The 20969-nt window shown below is 41.8% G+C and overlaps 1 protein-coding gene across 1 annotated transcript; it reads left to right on the forward strand.

The window, feature by feature from the left end:
• Positions 1-3629: 3629 nt before the first annotated feature.
• Positions 3630-17704, forward strand: CCL27 (C-C motif chemokine ligand 27). The gene is made up of 3 exons (XM_075187038.1): positions 3630-3760; positions 7455-7581; positions 16112-17704. The coding sequence occupies exons 1-3, from the start codon at positions 3697-3699 to the stop codon at positions 16194-16196; spliced, it is 276 nt and encodes a 91-aa protein (XP_075043139.1). The 5' UTR covers positions 3630-3696; the 3' UTR covers positions 16197-17704.
• The last annotated feature ends 3265 nt before the right edge of the window (positions 17705-20969 follow it).

The following is a 20969-nucleotide window of genomic DNA, read 5'->3' on the forward strand; positions in this document are numbered from 1 at the left end:
GAGCTCCTTGCATCCCTTTAGATCTGGGTCAGTTGGAAACAAAGAGAAGACATAGCTCTTAAACTGAGGATCAAGCACAGGTGCCAAAATGTAGTGATCCGATTTCAAGATTTTGATAACGCTTGGATCCTGGTGAAGCGAATAATGTACTTGATCAACAAGTCTAGCATACTTAGCAGAATTGCAATGTTTAATCTCCTCCTTCAGTTTCTCAAGCTGCTTTTTCAAAAGTCTAATAAAGGGAATAACTTGACTCAAGCTCGCAGTGTCTGAACTCACTTCACAGGTGACTACTTCAAATGGTTTCAGAACCTTGAACAACACAGAAAGTATTCTCCACTGCGCTTGACTTAAATACATCCCTCCTCCTTTCCCAATGTCATGGCTTGTGGAGTAAGCGTGGATGGCTTTTCGCTGTTCTTCTATATGCAGAAGCATATACAGGTTGGAATTCCACCTCTTGCTTCAGTTGGTGGCAAGGCAAATTAAATTGCTTTTGCAGCTGCTGCAATCTCCTACACGCTTTTGCCGAAAGCCATAAATGTCCAGATATTTTACGGGCCACAGACAGCATCTCCTGTACGTCCCTGTCATTTTTTAAAAAGCTCTGCACCACCAAGTTTATTGTGTGAGCAAAACAGGGAATGTGATGGAATTTACCCGGCTGTAATGCTCTCACAATATTGGTGGCGTTATCAGAAATGACATGTCCTGAGGAGAGTCCAAACGGGATAAGTCATGTTGCAATGACATCCCTTAGTTTTTGTAACAGATTGTCAGCTGTATGCCTCTTAGTGAAGCCGGTGATACACATTGTAGCCTGCCTCTGACAAATGGGACGTACTTGGGTACATGCTGCTGCTGTTCCTGCTGGTGAAGGCGAATCACCAACCCAGTGGGCTATCACAGTCATATAATCTTTAGTTTGCCCAGTTCCGCTTGTCCACATATCTGTGGTTAAGTGTACAGTGGGTAGAATGGCATTTTGCAGCCCAATAATTACATTTTTACGAACCTTCTGGTAGAAATGAGGAATAGCTTTTCTACTGAAATGGTGTCGTGATGGAATTTTGTAACGAGGACACAAGACCTGAAGTAACCAGCTGCATTAATAGTGGATATTGGACACAGATCTAATATGAGCATAGTCGCCATGGAGGATATTGATGAGGACGGTGTTGTGGGTGTAGATTGCAGGCGTTGTGATGTAGGTGAGAGAAGGGTCCTAGCTGATGATGGACTGCTTGTTGTTATTTTTTTACCATAACTTTCTGATTTTCCCAACACCTTGCCATGAACTCGTGTCAAATGGCGTAACATGGTTATTATAATTTATTAATTTTTATTTATAGGGCGCCACAAAGTATCCGTAGCACCGTACAAGGACAAACAATGGCACAGTACAAGGTGAAACAGCACAGTATAAGTAACAGTAAGCACTATAACTCTAGGGGCTCAGGCACAGCAAGAAAGAGAGGGAGGGAGGGGAAAAGTGAGTACAGGCAGGTAACTATGGCCCAAGAGGGTGGGTTGAGGTTTCTAGATGGTTAAGGTCCCTCCCTCGACTGACTGTGGCTTTACATACACTAAAAATTGCTAGAGAACTTTGGATAAAAATAATTCCACACATAAGAAGTGGCTTCTTTGGTCTTATGTCCAGGCATGACAATGGCCTTCTTCTTATCACGTGTCAGAACTGCTTCCACTGGTGCAGGACTTACACAAACAACATCATTCTCATCAACATCCTCAGTAGCGCTCTCATCGGCTACACAAATATTCCTCTCATCCTGTTCCAATTCAGCCTTTTCCAAAAGTGGCATCCTCAATTGGTGTATCACCGGCTACAGTAGGACTGTTTAGGCACACATCTGCAGAAAGGTTGAAAGGGGCATTCTTTATGGGTACACTATCGGAATGGTCACGATTACACATAGCTCTCGTGCATGAACTCTCCTCAGGGATTGGTGTCATTTCTGATTCTGAGCATACATTTTCCTCTAATGCCTTACTGTTTTCTTTCAGCTCGACTTTACACGTAAAAGTATTTGTGCACCACTTTTGGAGTCCAAATTACTTGGTCTTGCTTGGTCACAAGTGACCTTATAAGAAGATGCCTCAGTAACAATTTTAGATCTCGCACTCATAGAGAAAGGCGAAGGCCTCATTCTTTCTTTGCCACTGCGTGTGTAAAATGGCATGTCGCCAATTTTTTTTTTCGGCAGATAACTTTTCATGGATTACAGCTCTTTTTTTTACTTCACCACAGTAAAAGGTGATTTTATTTATATTTTTTTCCATGACTTAAAAAGACTTTTTACTTTTACATAGGCTTTACCAGAAGACATACATGGACTACTATCATCAGGACTGGTGGCAGCAGCTGCTTGCTGCTCCTGCTCTTCTGTGTACTGCTGTGAATCCATTTGGTTAACACCCTACACTGTTTGGTGCAAATTCAGAAGAAAAGCCTGCAAGGACTAGTATATTTGTATTTCAGCAGTGACAATTAGCAATGGAGCCCTTGTGTTTGGGTGTATATAACACCCTACAGTTTTTGGTGCAAATTCAGAAGAAAAGCCTGCAAGGACTAGTATATTTGTATTTCAGCAATGACAAATAGCAATAATGCTATCACCCTCCTCTTTCAATTCTGTAAGTTTGCCTGCCCAACTGCTCTACACTCTATCCTACCCCTTCTGTATCCCTCTCTCAAATGGCACTAAATCGCTGTGGAGGGCGGTATTTATAGATTCCAAAACTCGCGAGATCCGAGATCCGACCACGTCACGATGATGTTTTGCCTCATTTTGGAACGCGAAAAAGCGCAAAAGTACCGAGCCGACTCGACTCGGTACTCAGATTCCCAAAGTTTGGGTGTGTTTGGTTTCCGAGGAACCGAGCCTGAGCATCTCTACTTCTTAGTCTCTGCACAGTATATAGGATTTCCTCTTTGTGTTTGCACAGTATAAAGGATTTCCTCTTACTCTCTGCACATTATATAAGATATCCTTTTAGTCGTTGCACAGTATACAGGATTTCCTCTTAGTCTCTACAGAGCATATAGAACCTCTCCATAGTCTCTGCACAGTATATAGGATGTCCTCTTACTCTCTGCACAGTATATAGGATGTCCTCTTAGTCTCTGCACAGTGTATTGGATTTCCTCTTAGTCTCTGCACAGTGTATATTATTATCTCTTATTCTCTGCACAAAATATAGGTTTTCCTCTTAGTCTCTGCGCAGTATATAGGATTTCCTTTTAGTCTGCACAGTATATAGGATTTCCCCTTAGTTCCTGTGCAGTATACAGGATTTCCTCTTAGTCCCTGCACAGTATATAGGATTTCCTCTTAGTCCCTGCACTGGGCCATGTGTGTCCCAGTTTTTTATGGGCCAGTTGGTATATCTGAGTCTACCACCATAGTTTTACCACAATGCTGACGTTTATAATAGAATCACTCACTTATGGGAAATCATAAACTATATATTCGTTTCTCTCTTTCCTATAACTCAAGTTTTAATTAAGTTGCTGTAGAATCTCCACCTCCTGACCTGAAACAATGAATCAATGTGCCTTAGGATAAACTGTACTGTAGGGTGGGTCTGCCCTTCATAAATATATAGAGAATGTTATTCTGCAGCTTCTGACATAGAAACTGATCAGAGGTTCCAGGAACTGTTACACCCAGTACAATGTCAGCCCTGAAGATCTTCATCCTTCTGGTTTTCATAGCGATCATCACATCACCTTGCCAAGGTAAGAGGATTAGGGCAGAAAGCCTTACAAATCTGACACTGGATCCCTAGAGGGTTGGAAAGGTCCAATTGAGTGATTAAGTAATTATATCAGTTGGAGCAAATTCAATAGAATTGAGCTATATGAAAAATGGCATTAAAAACATCAAATTGTATTGTTTATAATGCTGTATTTTCTATGCAAATAAAATAAATAGAACATATTTTAATTTTTTTTAAATCTTATCTGTATTTAAAATTGAAATCAATGTTAACACCACAGTAAAATGAGCAATAATATTTTTAAAGCTTATATATATAATGTAAGTGAGTGGAATGTGATAATGTTACAAGGAAAGCAGTAGGAGCAGTACGGTAAACCCCCCACTCCCCCACCTCTGTGTGTGTGTGTATATATATATATATATATAGATAGATAGATAGATAGATAGATCTAAAAGAGAATCGGTATATGTAATAAAAGTATTGGAAATATAACCAATGACAATTTAGGGCCTGATTCATTAAGGATCTTAACTTAAGAAACTGTTTTTTCATGTAACACACATATACTTGATAGCTTATTTGTACACTGAAATTTAAAGTTGATATTTGTGTGTTACATGAAAAAACAGTCAGTATTCAACTTATGTGCAAAACATAATACTAATTTGCACCCCTTGCAGTGTAACATGGTTTTGTCCAGGAGACTTAAATAAGAAGTTTCCTAAATAAAGGTCCTTTATGAATCAGGCCCACAGTGTGTATATAGGATAAGACCTGATAATTGTATTACTAGAGGTGAGCACACAACATGTGTTAAGAAAAAACCTTAGGTTGCAACCTTAAATATAATGACAAGAAATCACTTTGTAATATACAGGTTCAGGCATAAAAATCAGCATCAAACAAATGAGATAAATAGGCAATAAATGCACCAGGAGTATGTAGTGACTCACTAAGTTTGATGATTTAGTCCTTTTGACTATTATATAGAGAACCTATTTCATTGGTCCATAAATCAAATGATAGTTATGATGAAATCATATGTACCTTACTTAAATCCTAAGGCATTCAATAATATCAGCCTCTTAATCAATAGGACAAAGTCCCGCACATCGGGCTTGTAAATAAGCAAAGAAGGTCCCAAACAGTCTTTATGCAGTCCACAAAGGTGGCTCTGAAGTCCCATAGGATAAAAGTTCAAAGCTGTAGATAAGGAACCCACAGGGTGGCTATACAGTGAACATGTTTGATGGAAGCATTACGGCAGGAGAGGAGGCTGGTGAATAAGAGCACCAACGCATCCAGCTGAGATATGGGGGATTTAAATCTCATGTCTATTGGATTTTGATGGTTCCCTGGGGAGGGAGCAGCCATCAGGAGGTACTAAGCTACCAGGCCTGCCCCCCTATAGCCTGGGCCACAAGACCAGGGTCTTGGCCCTCCTCCCACCATGCCAGCTTGAATGTGGAGGTAGGGTGGGCCCTTAAATCAGAAGCACACCCTGCACCCATGGTGGATATCTCACTGGTTCAAGGGTGAATTCCTGTTCATGTCACTTTGGAGGATATCATAAAGCTGAAAATATATATATATATATATTTATATATTATATTTGCAGTAACTGTATCGTGAATAAGAAGCGGAACGACTGTCTTTTCAAACTAATACGATACATGCTAGCTAACACCTCCAGCTCCTAAGTAGATAGGATAGAAACAATTATAATATATGTTTATTTTTCCATCAAGCAGAAATAATTTAAAATAACTAATAATAAAAGTATTTTAATAAATATTAAATATTATATTAATACCAACTGGGGGCGTGATTTAAAAGCTCTGCAGAATACCATTCCCCAATATAAATGCATTAATAACGGCTAAACTTACAGTTACCAGGAGTCCAGAACTACACACAGGCTCCTCAGACCCAGCCTGCATCTGTACAGTACAATACGGGCCAACATTGCAGCGTCTGTCTATAGATTGTTTCTCACCGAAGGTCTCTGTATAATGTCACGCGCAGCGCACAGAAAATAAAGGTTTTCTTATACAAATACAATGCACTTCACTGCTGACCTTCATGTGAATTGTGTTCAATTCCACTAGCATTAAAGGGGACTTTAAGAAGGAACATTAATACCTTTGATGATTGGACGTAAAATTTACCTGTTGGATGGTACGTTCAATGGATGTTCAGGGCCAAAGAGGGAAACTGCCAGATGGGACTAAGATGGAAAAAAATAGTACTAGATGTTGTAATGACCCAAATATCTACAACTGAGTCACTTGTGATTATAGATGCTCAGGCTCGGTTTTCAGAAAACCGAGCCCGAGCATCTATAATCACAAGTGACTCAGGGACTCGGGAGCCGGCTCGGTACTTTCGCGCATCCTCAGATCTGAATCGAGGCAAAACGTAATTGTTGAGTTGTCGGATCTCGCGGGTTTTGGATTACATAAGTACCTTCCTTCCCAGGAGATCCAGTGCCATTGCTCAAACAGAAACGGGGTATCAGCATTCTTGTTACTCTCCAGTCTCCAGTGACATTGCTCAGTGCCATTACTCACACAGAAACAGGAGGGGTAGCAGTGTTCTTGTCACTGTCCAGTCTCCAGTGACATTGCTCAGTGCCATTACTCACACAGAAACAGGGGTAGCAGTGTTCTTGTCACTGTCCAGTCTCCAGTGACATTGCTCAGTGCCATTGCTCACACAGAAACAGGGGTAGCAGTGTTCTTGTCACTCTCCAGTCTCCAGTGACATTGCTCAGTGCCATTGCTCAAACAGAAACAGGGTATCAGCATTCTTGTTACTCTCCAGTCTCCAGTGACATTGCTCAGTGCCATTGCTCACACAGAAACAGGGGTAGCAGTGTTCTTGTCACTCTCCAGTCTCCAGTGACATTGCTCAGTGCCATTGCTCACACAGAAACAGGGGTAGCAGTGTTCTTGTCACTCTCCAGTCTCCAGTGACATTGCTCAGTGCCATTGCTCACACAGAAACAGGAGGGGTAGCAGTGTTCTTGTCACTCTCCAGTCTCCAGTGACATTGCTCAGTGCCATTGCTCACACAGAAACAGGAGGGGTAGCAGTGTTCTAGTCACTTGACAAAAATTGACTTGAAATGACTGGAAATTAATGTTATTAAGGTTAATAATAAGAATGTAAGGACAAAAAAAGAGCCAAATTATGTGATTTTAGCAAAAAATATAGGGATTTTAGAAAAAAATAGGGATCCAAACCAAAACCAATACACGCGAGTGCGGTTTTGCCAAAACCAAACACAAAGTTAATCCAGATCCAAAACCAAAACACGTGGGTCAGTGAACATCTCTACTTGTGATCATTATGGTGATCAATTATTCCTTTTATAGTCCATCTTAGACGCCCTGTTTAATGCTAGTTGGATAAAACACAGACGGAGGGGAAATAGGAGATGATTACATGTGAATATACTTTCTTGTTCTCCTGATGCAGAGGTGCCCTGATGATTCTTCTTTAGAGACCTCACACACTGGACTCATTCTCTGTCCTCACTGTCCATTGATTTGAGGTTTGTTCAGTAGCATCACTTTGCAGGTAGAATGCACCACATAATAGGGAACCGTGTTCCCTATGGAGATAAGCGGGTCTGAACACACCAGCTTTCAGTGCCAACCCAAAAAGGTAGATCCCCAAGTATTAAATATTATGTTCTTGGCTTCACAGGTCTGCCAACATATTCCATCTCCTGCTGCACCCGACTGGCTAAACGCATCCCAAAGAACATGCTCAAGCATGTGACCAAAGTCCGCTCTCAGAAGAAGGATGGGATATGCAGCCTGAGGGCTATTGTGTAAGTTTTGGGGCATATCAAGAGACTGGGGGCAACATAAAAAAATGTCTGTGTTTTCAAGAGCAGGGCTTAAAAGATCACTAAACCAAAAACTTAGGTTATATAATATATCTACTAATGATATTCACAAGTATATATGAAAACCTTTCAGATTAGAGGGAGGGGGGTAGATATCCTTTCATTTGTTATAATAATGCTGATGACGATGATCCTCCCGTAGCAGTAGCATCACCTGATCAGTAGGACCTAATGACCTCAAGTTGATGTTGACATAAACTCAGAGGTGCCAACAACAGCAAGAATTAGTCAAGATGCAAGGCATTTATGTACTGGTGTCACTAGTGTAGACAAATGAATCTGTCAATAATTTCAAAAAGTGAATAACATTGTCAGCTCAAAGTGTACAATTACCCAATTCTAAGAAGCTAAATCAAGGTTCCGATAAGAGAATAATGATAATTACAAAATTGTTCCATGAAATATTAGGCTTATTCTGTTTTTGTATGCAAACTTTTGTGCATTGCAAAGCAGTGCATGAACTTAATTATTCCCGGTCCTAGCTCAAAAGATTAAAATAATAACATGATGTAGAAGGAGGGGGGGACTTACATACATTTGGATATCAAAATACAGATGCCGAGAGTCAGGGTGGTGATAATCATAATAGATCAGTTAGTTTGCAATTTGCTCCCCAGGTGTTATTCTCCAGTAAACAGTGCTTCTTACCCCACCTCCAAGTACAGTATATGTCTGGTGATAATAAATCAGAGTTATGTAATAGTCATGGTGATAGCATCTTGATTATTAGAGATAAGGAGGATGAGAAAAGAGAGACAAATTTGAACAAGTGCTGAGAAATAAAACTCTTGTAAACAACCTACGTCATCTTTCAGAAAAAGAGGATGAAAACTAGAATGTGTTTCACAAAATAAAACAAGGACTTTCCAATCAATAGAAAAGTCTTTTCAACAGCACATGCTAAGAAGCGGGTCACCTGGTATAGGTGCCGTGTGCCAGGTATTCACATTGTATCCCTTCTGTAACAAAGGGCACACTGCCACCCTCTCTCATGCTCACTATCCTCATTACAATGGACAGTACCACTGCCACCACCAGCCTCCGGGTTGTGCCAAGAAAACCCTCCATTACCATCCAGCAGTCCTCTATCACCTTTTATTTCAAATAGAAATTTAACATTTTAGTATGGGGTTTTTTTTTATACTGGAGCCCACCTTCTGCCTCATCGTAAAAGAGAAAATGGCAAAAAGGAAAGTTTAGAGTCCAGCTGACAACCTGCACAATGACAACATATAGGATATTTGTGTTGCTTGCTCATAACCTTTAAGGAGATACTGATTTCAGTCTTGTGCACAATAAATGAAGATTGTGAATCCACCTCTGCGAGACAGTGCTCAGAGTCAGCATTGCTACTTCATTATGGCTGGAAGACAAAGCCTGGTATTCTAGAGATACCTCCTGTTCTCTTAGTAGCTATACCACCTCTCTATGTCTCCATAGCAAGGACTAATATGATAAATGGCATAGTCGCATCAGCTACCATTGACATCAACACGGTAAATACGCCAAATACTGAGTGAGTTAAAGAGACAAATCCTCCCCCATTCTGCAATCTGCCACAACCTGGCTCCAACCATCCATTTAAACAGTTGGTAGGGTTGCTGCAGATGCTCTTCATTCTGTAGGTCTGCCAACAACACGGCCGAAGATGCCAAATGTCTTGTCTAAATCTAATCCCCCGGTCTGACTGACTGTTACAATTTTGGAAAAAGTTTATTTAGTTTTATTTTAAACTCTTTAATTTTTCATTGTTTGGGTTCTCTCTCTTCTCTCTCTCTCTCTCTCTCTCTCTCTCTTTCTCTCCTCTCTCTCTCCTCACTCTTTCCCTCTCCTCTCTTTCCTCTCTCTCTCCCCCTCTCTCTCACTCTCCCTCCTCTCTCTCCCCTCTCTCTTCCTCTCTCTCCTCTCTCCTCTCTCTTCCTCTCCCTCCTCTCTCTCTCTCTCTCTCTCTCCTCTCTTCCTCTCCCTCTTCTCTCTCTCCTTCTCCTTCCTCTCTCCCTCTGTCTCTCTCTTTCCTCTCCCTCTCCCTCCCCTCTATTTCCTCTCTCTCTCCCTCTCTTCCTCTCTCTCTCTCCCTCTCCCTCCTCTCTCTCTCCCTCTCCCTCCTCTCTCTCTCCCTCTCTCTCTTTCCTCTCCCTCTCCCTCCCCTCTATTTCCTCTCTCTCTCCCTCTCTTCCTCTCTCTCTCTCCCTATCTCTCCCTCTCCCTCCTCTCTCTCTCTCTCCTCTCTCTCTCCCTCTCCCTCCTCTCTCACTCTTTTTCACGTTTAATAGAGGTAATCCATATATTTTAGGGTGAGCTGTTATCACTCGGAGTGTTATGTTATTATAGTGTTATTATATTTGCAGTAGGACCTTTCAATCACTCCCTTTAATTAGTCTTCATCATTTGTGGATTAAAATTCTTATTGGATAATTTTATTTAGCATTTGTTTAATTTGTCACTTTATTCTTATTTTCTACCTTTGTTGTCTTCTTACTTCTATGCATTTTGTCTTTATTGCTTTCAGTATTTATTTTGTATTCACTTGTTGCTACCCCACCCCCCTAGGCCATGTAGGCTAGGGTAAATATCAAGATTGGGACGACCATGGTGGTCCCAGTATAACGGACAATCCCAGCCCATTATAACAATATAAGAAGAACATAAAAAAAAAATAACACCCACAATTTAAGTCAACTTTTAATGAAAAAAAGACTCTCCAAACCCTCAATCACTACTTAATTATATGCATTAAAAATCTTCTTTCCCAAAAAAAACCCACCTACATACTACCACTGACTGAGTGTAAGGGGTATATTTACTAAGCTTCGACTACGTGAAACCGCTGATTCTCAGCGGTTTTCCGTTGTTTTTTATAAAGGCGATTTTATTAAAGTCTAATCAGGCTTTGGGATATATTTACTAAACTGCGGGTTTGAAAAAGTGTTTGGTTGCCTATAGCAACCAATCACATTCTAGCTGTCATTTTGTAGAATGCACTAAATAAATGAAAGCTAGAACCTGATTGGTTGCTATAGGCAACTTCTCCATTTTTTCAAACCCGCAGTTTAGTAAATCTCGCCCCTTGTCTGTAGTAAAGTTGCTTTCTGCCAATCTTTTGTCACTGATGATGTTCATAAATATAAGAATTAGTGGTCCATAAATTACTGAACTTAGTGCCTTTAGCACACATAGGTGGATCCGGTCTGTACCCGGTGCTTTATCTGTCTTAATGTTGGTCAGATATAATTGAACGAGAGACGTAAGATTGGATGATTCAAGTCTGGAGTTTGCCATAAGTACACTTGTTTTCAGCCATATCTTTTACACCCGCTACAGGGCAGATGTAAGTGCCATCTGATAGCGTTGAGTGACACGTCATCGTGTTTGATTTATAAATTACATGTATGCGTGCCAGTATCTAGCACAAGACAACTGTATGCAGCTAAGATACAGTACGCCTTGATAGCACCTTTATTTGTGTGATGAATGTACAAAAAAAATTGTATTTGAAAATAGTTGTGTGCGTAGTAGTTTGTTAAACAACCTTTTCCCATGAATTTATTCCTCCTTTGTGAATTTAGACAAAAAAAAAATCATTTCAATCATCTGTTCTCTTTTATCTTCAGTTATTTTCACACTTTATAATTTATTGGTCTAACACTATGCTCCACATGTAAAGTGTTAGGAGTAAGTCCAGATAGGGAGGTTTATGTAGAGTGGGACGTACGCCTGTCTGTAAAATCTATGTAAAAGATATAATATTCGTGCAAGCAGACTTGATCGCATCTGACACTTTCTCCTCCTGATGTTTGGAGAGGTAGAACGGGGGAGGGAAGAGCAAACGCAGGCGCAGTACAGTAACAGCGTGTTTACTTAACTGCAGAGCGCCAGCGAAGGCATATATGCCTATCAGTAGCTGTAGCAATGGCGGATGCCCGGGAGCAGGTGCAAATACACACCGATGATGGTGTCGGCTGCCAGCACTAAGCACTACTGATTGGCTGAGTGTGAATTCTCCTCTGCAGCTGACAGGTGCTTCACTCATTACTCACCATATTTTATATGTGTTAGTGGGTGCTAGGGGCACTAAACACTGCTGATTGGCTGATTGTGAATTCTCCTCTGCAGCTGATAGGTGCTTCACTCATTACTCGCCATATTTTATATGTGTTAGTGGGTGCTAGGGGCACTAAACACTGCTGATTGGCTGATTGTGAATTCTCCTCTGCAGCTGATAGGTGCTTCACTCATTACTCACCATATTTTATATGTGTTAGTGGGTGTTAGGGGTACTAAACACTGCTGATTGGCTGATTGTGAATTCTCCTCTGCAGCTGATAGGTGCTTCACTCATTACTCGCCATATTTTATATGTGATAGTGGGTGTGAGGGGTACCCAGCCGGCTCTAGCTAGTCAAAACAAAGAGCGCGCACTGATGTCCAGATAGTGCCCAGGGTGAGAACAGCGCAGCCGGTAACAGCCAACCTCCGCCATGACACAGCAACAGCTGTTTAAGGGGAGGGGGGCCCAGATAGCCCTGTAGCCCAGGGGGCCATCATTGTTCTCCAGGGCCCTGATGAGTAGGCTCGCCCTGCCGCTGCATAGGCTGTCTATACTATATAATATCACATACTTGCCAACTCTCCCGGAATGTCCGGGAGACTCCCAAAATTCGGATGGGTCTCACGGACTCCCGGGAGAGCTGGCAAATCTCCCGCATCCCGCTACTGCCACCAATAAATAACGCAATTCACTGTGAATCGCGTCATTTTGGCCCTGCCACCGCAATAAAACGGCATTTCTGTCGTGGGGGGCGGGGCCAAAATACCACGTTTTCCGTGCCCCGCCGCCTCTTGCCCTCCAGTCACGCCCCTCTCCCGGAAAGAGCTTTGGGAATGTAGGTAAGTATGTAATGTGTCAGCGTTTGTAAAAGATGCAAAAGACCGAGTGAGTATTAGATTATTTTATCTAGTTCCTGTTATCAGATTATTTACAATTTGGTATTGAAAGTTATTTCCATGTACGCGGATGTAAAGTGCTTTATCCTACCATTAACCGGACCTATGTTATGGATTAGGGGGAAAATCATCCCCTTTAAGAGTTCACAGACCTCCCAAGTGCCGTCTAGACCGTCTACCACTAACTTTTTATTTTGGGATTTGGGATTATAAGATTCTGTGGTGGGAACATTTATATCTCCTGATATCATCTAATCCCTTATTGTGATATTTAGTGACAAGAGTCTGCTTGTTATGTTTTGCTACTTTCTACCATGCTAGCAGCTTCATATAGTCACTGTTATTAGACTGTTATTCATCACTATTTATGGCAGTCATATCCAGAACTTTTATTGTTTGAGTCTGTTTTTTTATATAGTATTATTTGCATTAAAGTGTTTGTTTTTAAGTTAATCGATTCTCCATTTGAAAAGTTTTCTGCCAATAACATGATTATATTGTATTAAAAGCCTTTGGGCTCCTTACCTGCTCTGTTCATCTTTTGGGATGTTTATTTATTAGGGGTTGGCATTTAGGACTCTAAATTTTAGCCTCATTTGACTCTAGGTTGGTCCTTCTGATAATTTAATTTTCTTTCTCGGGTTTTTCTTTACTTTTCTTTCAGATATTCTGCACATTTATTTTCAGTACAACAAATCTTTTACATCTATTACTAGCATTCTTGCCCACTGCAACCAGCCAAGAAACCTAGGCACACGTCTATCATCTCTAAACTCGTTTTCGTGCCTTCAAAACACTATGCACTGCACTACCGGGCCCCATAGCTTTATTTAAGGGCCCAGTGATGTTTGGCTGACATTAATCATAAGACTAAGGGACGTATGAACTATCTTTATTACATGTAGCTTTGTGTGTGTGACAAGTTTATTACAGTGCTTGGAGTGTGTTTCTTTGCTAGTGCAACATGGAGGTGCAAAGCAGATCCCATTAAAGAGGAGATCTGACGACTGCCAGCTCTGAGTTGGCCCTTTTGTATATTATAAATGCTTGTGCGCCACTTAGTTCCTAAAGATGCGCCATCTCCAATCCTTTATCCCATTTCATTCATCTCTTTCTGCAAAAGACAAATCTGTTTCTGCAACATTGGGCACAATGGTGCAAGTTATTCCCTCACTGTCCAAGTAGAACAGTCATGTGTTCCTCTGCAAAACCGAGCGTACTTCCGAAGGTCGCGGTTAGCGGCCAGTCCAGAGCTGGCGTAGTGGACCTAATGGACCTCTAGTGACTGCAAGTCCCCTAGATAACTACTCTAAAATAAAACTTCTGATAAAAATGCAATATGAGCGCAGTACAACAGAGCATTATTACTACAAGAGTGTTAGATTAATCAATAAAAAATCGATCACAAAAAATATAAGGTGCACTATTAGCGGGTTCAACATAGTACAAATAAAATTCAATTAAAAGATTATCCCAACTTAATTGAATTTACACCCTGAATACTGACGGGTTTCCCATTAACCACCGAGAGCAGACAGCACCGCGTCTTCCCGCTGTGACACTGAGGGTTTACTGCTGGGTGAAGGCAGATTTGAACTTGTGAACATTCCTCGGTGGAGTTTGATCCAGCTGGGAGGCTGGAGGGGAATGTGCCCAGGTCTGGACTTGTCTGGGGATTTACAATGCTCACCTGATCTGAATGTAGATCACACGATACTGACAACATATAATATACTATTACTCCCAAAAGTATCTGCTTACTGCAGCTTAAAACAAAGATTTACAATGATAATAATGTAATGGTAGTTTGTCCCTGCGGACCTGCCCTATTCTCTATAGCAGAGACCCATGGCTCATCAACCCAATACTATAAATCCCAGAATGCCAATGGCAGAGCATTTATATCCACAGCAGCTGGAGAACCACATGTTGTCCAAGTCTCCTCTTCAACAATGGTCTTCTCTATATTCCTTTTGGAGAACATCACGAGAAGGAATGTCTGTATTACCTCGCCAGCTCCACCTTCACCCAACTACTGTGGCACCACCCCCATCACCCAACTACCTCGCCAGCACCACCATCACCCAACTACTGTAGCACCACCACCATAACCCAACTACCTCACCAGCACCACCAGCACCCAACTACTGTAGCACCACCACCATCACCCAACTACCTCACCAGCACAACCATCACCCAACTACTGTAGCACCACCACCATCACCCAACTACTGTGGCACCACCACCATCACACAACTACCTCGCCAGCACCACCATCACCCAACTACTGTAGCACCACCACCATAACCCAACTACCTCGCCAGCACCCAACTACTGTGGCAACACCACCCTCACCCAACTACTGTGGCACCACCACCATCACTCAACTACTGTGGCACCACCACCATCACCCACCTACCTCATCAGCACCACCATCACCCAACTACTGTAGCACCACCACCATAACCCAACTACCTCGCCAGCACCCAACTACTGTGGCAACACCACCCTCACCCAACTACTGTGGCACCACCACCATCACCCAACTACTGTGGCACCACCACCATCACACAACTACCTCGCCAGCACCACCATCACCCAACTACTGTAGCACCACCACCATAACCCAACTACCTCGCCAGCACCCAACTACTGTGGCAACACCACCCTCACCCAACTACTGTGGCAACACCACCCTCACCCAACTACTGTGGCACCACCACCAGCACCCAACTACTGTGGCAACACCACCATCACCCAACTACCTCGCCGGCACCACCATCACCCAACTACCTTGCCAGCACCACCAGCACCCAACTACTGTGGCAACACCACCCTCACCCAACTACCTCGGCAGCACCCCCATCATATCACTACCCCGTCTCTCCACAACCACCTAACTACCACGCTGCCACCATCACATCACTACCCCGTCTTTCCACAAGTAACTAACTGCCACACTGCCACAATAACTAAACTACCAAACCACAACCACTATCACCAAACTACCCCACCATTACCACCATCAGCTAACTACCCCGCCACCACTGTCGCCTAACCATGGCCTTATCTGTGTGGAGTTTGTATGTTCTCCCCGTGTTTGCGTGGGTTTCCTCCGGGTGCTCCGGTTTCCTCCCACACTTCAGAAACATACTAGTGGGTTAATTGGCTGCTGTTAACCTTAGTCTGTCTGTATGTGTATGTTAAGGAATTTAGACTGTTAGCTCCAATGGGGCAGGGACTGATGTGAGTGAGGTCTCTGTACAGCGCTGCGGAATTAGTGGCGTTATATAAATAACTGATGATGATGATCCAAACATGAATCACGCCCTGTATGTTTGATCAGAGATTTCCCACTGATTGTACAATGCTGCAGAATACGTTGGCGCTATATACATTACTTTAAAGTTAATGTGACTCTCACTCAGCTTCACCTACATAATTCAGCTCTCTGTCCTTCACGTATGACAGCTACTGTGTAGTCATTATATTACTCTCTCTATTACAGGTTGTATGTGGAAAACAAGCAGAGATGTATGGACCCCAAAAACAAGGTCCTTCAACTGTGGCTAAAGGAGAACAAACATCTGTGATCTGACAGCTACATCATGTACGATGCGTATCCAAAGCTCTCCCTTCTCTTGTGTATATTAGATGTCAGTCGGGGTCAATGCTCTTAGTACCGGGAAAGATTATCAAAATGTAAACATTTACAGCCCTGTGAGATCCTGATCCGTGGCCTAAATATGACACGGGCAACAAGGCAAATTTGTAGCAGGCAAACACTATGATCCACGTCCGAAGTTAAATCGGGCCCAGGGTTTTTGTTACATATGTTCTGTGAAACCTTCAGTTTGTTGGGGTTAAACGGGAAGTTAGCATCTATTTTAATAGAGTTGAAAGATTAATTATTGAAGTAGAATCCTATGTATACTTTATTTTAGAAATGCCACATAATCATTATCGTACTGTACTCACTCTGCTCCGCAGAGATAGGAGCACAGCAAAATAGAGCACTACAGTACAGGGGAAAGGGGACATTTAAAATATGCAGAGAGACTTAGAGTAAGGGGAGGGGAGGGGTATGTCCTAGCTCAACTCTAAATTGCAGTGCAAAAACACGGCTGCCAATGCCCAGAATTTGTGTGTTAAATGTAAAGAGAGGCAGTATTGTCCCTGCATCCAAAATAAATTAATGCATGTGAACAGAGTCACCCATTGACCCCCCACCACCAGACAGCCATTGTATTTTAGATTCTCCAGCAGATTAAATACAATATTTGGGGTGTACTGCACCTCTGGAATGAGGGGGGTGTCCCAATTCTGCTAGGAACAGACATCGGGTATTGATGCTTAATAGTAGCTGAATAAAAGTCAATAAACTGCACTTTTATCTACATCCAAGGTCATTTTTCTGAGCTCTGATAACATATATCCCACATTGTGTATATCAGACAACCTGTGGCTCTTCCGCTGCCAGGAAACTACAAGTCCCAGCAAAACAACAGAATGCTGAAGCCGGACGTATATAATTGTACTGTATATTATAATCTCTTTCCTGCCTCCTGTAACCTGTTATAGTCATATAGTTTATGTTACAAAGCTACATGGACATCTACTGAGTGTTAGAGCTAGATGTCATCTGCTGTTGTACTGAAAGTTCTATTCTCCAGTACAGGACACGGCCTCAGAATACAGCTGGCTTAGTTGGATAAAGTGTTATAATTTAACAAACCAAAGTGATATAAATGATTTTTACTTTAGGGGTATTTTCCAATTGAAAGTGATTTACAGCTTTGGCTGAGCATATAACAGACTCTCCGTTATACACATTACATACAATAGACCTCAGTTATGATGTTTTCCTGGATGGTCGACCAGCGCATTCTAAGGTGCCTGTTAGACATAGTAACAGAAGAATGTACATTTGTATATCACACCCTCCATTGTAACAGTGTATGTATTGGATTGCAACGAGATCTCTGCCTCTCGGTCTGTTTTGGAAACTTGGGCTGCAGGTCGTATTGACACTGAACTATGTACTTTTTGCCATAACTAAAAAATGTAATAAATAAATCTCTATTTTTTTTTACAACTTCTACATTTGGTACGGACAATACATTTATTTTATTTTTACAAATCGGTGCTCAGTGGGGTATTGATAAGTTGGTGCAGACAGGAAGCTGCCGCCCTACCTTGGCCAGATTAACTTCATGAGGTCACAACAAAGAAGGAGAACTATTATCTAAGATTATGTGTCAGGGATTATACAGAGTAATTAGGGATTGTTCAAATCTGTGTTTTACTTCCCAGAGGTTCTCCTGGTGTCAGGTGCAAAATACGGCACAAGCTGTTTTATTTCTTTCGTCTCTGCATCGTGAAATGGGATTGAAGACATTTGTCTCTTCTCCTGCAGTCAAACACTACTTTGAATTGTAAAAGTTATCTGTATTGCCATAATTGATTTAAAAATTGCACATGATATACATATATGAATTATCAATGGTTAACAAAATTACACTCAGAAACCTTCTGCACAATCCATAATTGAATTAGAAATGATTAGGTCGATATCTGATAGAACTCTTCTCACACTTAGGAACCCCTCTAGCCGGTACAGCACAACCCGGAGTCGGCTCTGCCAGTCTGGTGTTCACTGGAGCCCCTAGTGGTGGGGACAGACTGGGCAGCAGACTAACAGAGGGTCATGAAGTGCATACCGGCTGAGGAGTACCCAGGAAAGGGGGGCAAAGTCCAGGCAAGGGTCGAGGGCCGGCGGCAGACAACGAATCCAATAAACAAGCCAAGGTCAAGGGTCACGAGCAAACAGGAAGGTCAGTCAACACGCCAGAGGTCGGGGTCACAAGAAACACAGGCAGGGTCCAAATCCAGGCAACGGGTCATACACGGGCAATCCAACACAATATCCAAAGGACAGGAACAAGGAGCAGAGCAGGTCAGCAGACTGGCAACAGAAGCTATAACCGGCAGTGAGGCTGCAGACCTCACTGCCTTAAATACTAGTGGCCACCAATCAGAGCCTAGCTCTGAATCACTCACAGCCCTCTGCATGATTAATTGAATCAAAACATTAATTAGCCCACAAACTAGAGTAAGGCTTGTTTAATCAAGCCACAGGTTTTTGAGCTGCTGCGCGTGCGCGCCCAGCTTCCTCCGCTGCCGGGACGCAGCGCAGAACACAAAGCTTCCGACCGTTGCCTTGGCAACGGTCGGCCAGTATCCGGAAGTGACGTCCCGGTCGTCAAGGTGACGGCCGGGACGCCAGAGGGCACAGTAAGCGAGGCGCGGCGGTACTCGTGACACACACGCACAGATTACTGTCTTTTAGAATTTCTCACCATTTGTGTACGGTTTTGGCTTTGTGTTAATGTATGGATATAGCACTGAAGATTGGTATAGTCTAGCAGGATATAGATATATAAAGAAAATGATTAATGCTGTATCATGATAAGGGTAAAGGTTGTGATGTATGATAGATCTTAAGAAGTATGTCTACAAGTAGGTTGTTATAGTTTAAGTTGTGTAGAGATAGGGCTTTTGTTTTCTTTTGCAGTTTAGTCTATAATATGGAATTATACTGGTCATTATATAACGAAAAAAAAGGGAGATTAAGATTAATTATTGATTATTTAATAGGTGCTGATGTTAGAATTGGGCAAAGACATGTCTGGTGTGGGCAGAGGTGCTTCTTTTGGGGTTTTTCGCACAGCATCAGAATCAGACCTCTATGTAACTGTGACACAATGGACCGCCTATGCCACCCTGTCTGTTGTTGCTGGGAACCAGCTGGGTTTATTTTGCCACCATTCCCTTATGTTGTCCCAAATGCGCCCTCTTGTCGCAGTAGGAGGGGCTTACAAATGCTGCCACCACTGGACTCCTTACCGGCATCCAGTACCGTGTTACTTCTAGGTAACTGACGCTACGAGTGTATCCCGTTACTGGTGTACCTGGGCTGGTACTCCTGACCTCTTACTATGAATCAGGGTTGCTGTGGGTGGATTTCCCCTGGCCTATCACACTGACCAGAGCTGCAGGGTATCAGGCAGAGCAGTGGTACCGGAAAGCTGGGTCCAAACCTCAGAAACAGCTGGGAACGGATTCGATTTTGAGTCTAATCTGTAGGTCACAGGATTTTCAGCATGGAAGATGTTTTAAAGCAGGTCTTTGAAGCAAGTGATGTTTATTGGCAGTCACACTGATTGAAGGCACTAGTGCCAAGGTCAGATGAAATCAGAAGAACAACTTTTAATACAAAACAGTGCTGTTTTTTATACACATTTGAACACAGCCTCCCGGGGTAAACCAGCCCCCTCCAGGTCTAAGCTATTTTTAGAATCAGGATGTAACCTATTTACCAAAACATGGATTTACCTGCAATGCAAAGCTAACAATATTTACACTTATCTGTGATACCCTAAAACCTTGCTGTGATTTCCTGCATGTTATTTCAGAGGCAAGAATTCTACTAGCAAGTCAAAGGGTCTAATTAACATGAATCCTTTCTTTAAACTGTCGCTGGATACATATTCTCAAAGAAAGGTACAAGCCCCAAACAAGCCATTTGCCCACATCACAATACACAAAAGACTTTCATCCACCCAGGCACATAAATAATGCATTTACTCTAGTAAGGTTATGCAGGAAAACAAATTTCTTCCCCTGGTCTGAGAAATAAAGATATTCCTTTTACGAAAACACCCACAAAAATAAGTACATTTGCAATTACATAACTAAGCACCCTGCTTTATTTCCTTTAAATAAATTTATACCATAAGTTATTTATAAGTGATCCAGTCACAGATAGAGATAGATATATAGATAGATAGATAGATAGATAGATAGATAGATAGATAGATAGATAGATAGATAGATAGATAGATAGATAGATATAAGAGATAGATAGATAGATAGATAGATAGATAGATAGATAGATAGATAGATAAATAGATAGATAGATAGATAGATAGATAGATAGATAGATAGATAGATAGATAGATAGATAGATGTGGCAATAGAATTTTGAATAGTTAAAATATTGTAGGAAAATAATGAAATAGAAAAAGGAATTGATCGAACCATCTACAGATTTAATAGTAACAATCACAGTGTGAGTCAGTAATGGTAACGTACATTCTAAAGTAGTAGAAACGTCAGGTCCACGGAGAGGGTTATGATAAATACGAATAAGGAACACATAGTTGACACAAGGGAAGAATTGTATCATGACACACTTTTAATATAAACTATGAAAGTTTGTGGGCTGTTAAATTGAAATTTATAATAGTAAATACAATTCATAGTGTGCAACAATACTTGTAATATATCTATTAATTGTTTATTTT

Source organism: Mixophyes fleayi, chromosome 1 (assembly GCF_038048845.1).
Source record: "Mixophyes fleayi isolate aMixFle1 chromosome 1, aMixFle1.hap1, whole genome shotgun sequence".
NCBI classification, from domain to species: domain Eukaryota; kingdom Metazoa; phylum Chordata; class Amphibia; order Anura; family Limnodynastidae; genus Mixophyes; species Mixophyes fleayi.

Coding starts and splice junctions, on each gene's coding strand:
- CCL27 (XM_075187038.1), top strand. CDS start 3,697: ATGTCAGCCCTGAAGATCTTCATCCTTCTGGTTTTCATAGCGATCATC. Junction 3,761..7,454: donor CATCACATCACCTTGCCAAG/GTAAGAGGATTA, acceptor TTGGCTTCACAG/GTCTGCCAACATATTCCATC. Junction 7,582..16,111: donor TGCAGCCTGAGGGCTATTGT/GTAAGTTTTGGG, acceptor TCTCTATTACAG/GTTGTATGTGGAAAACAAGC.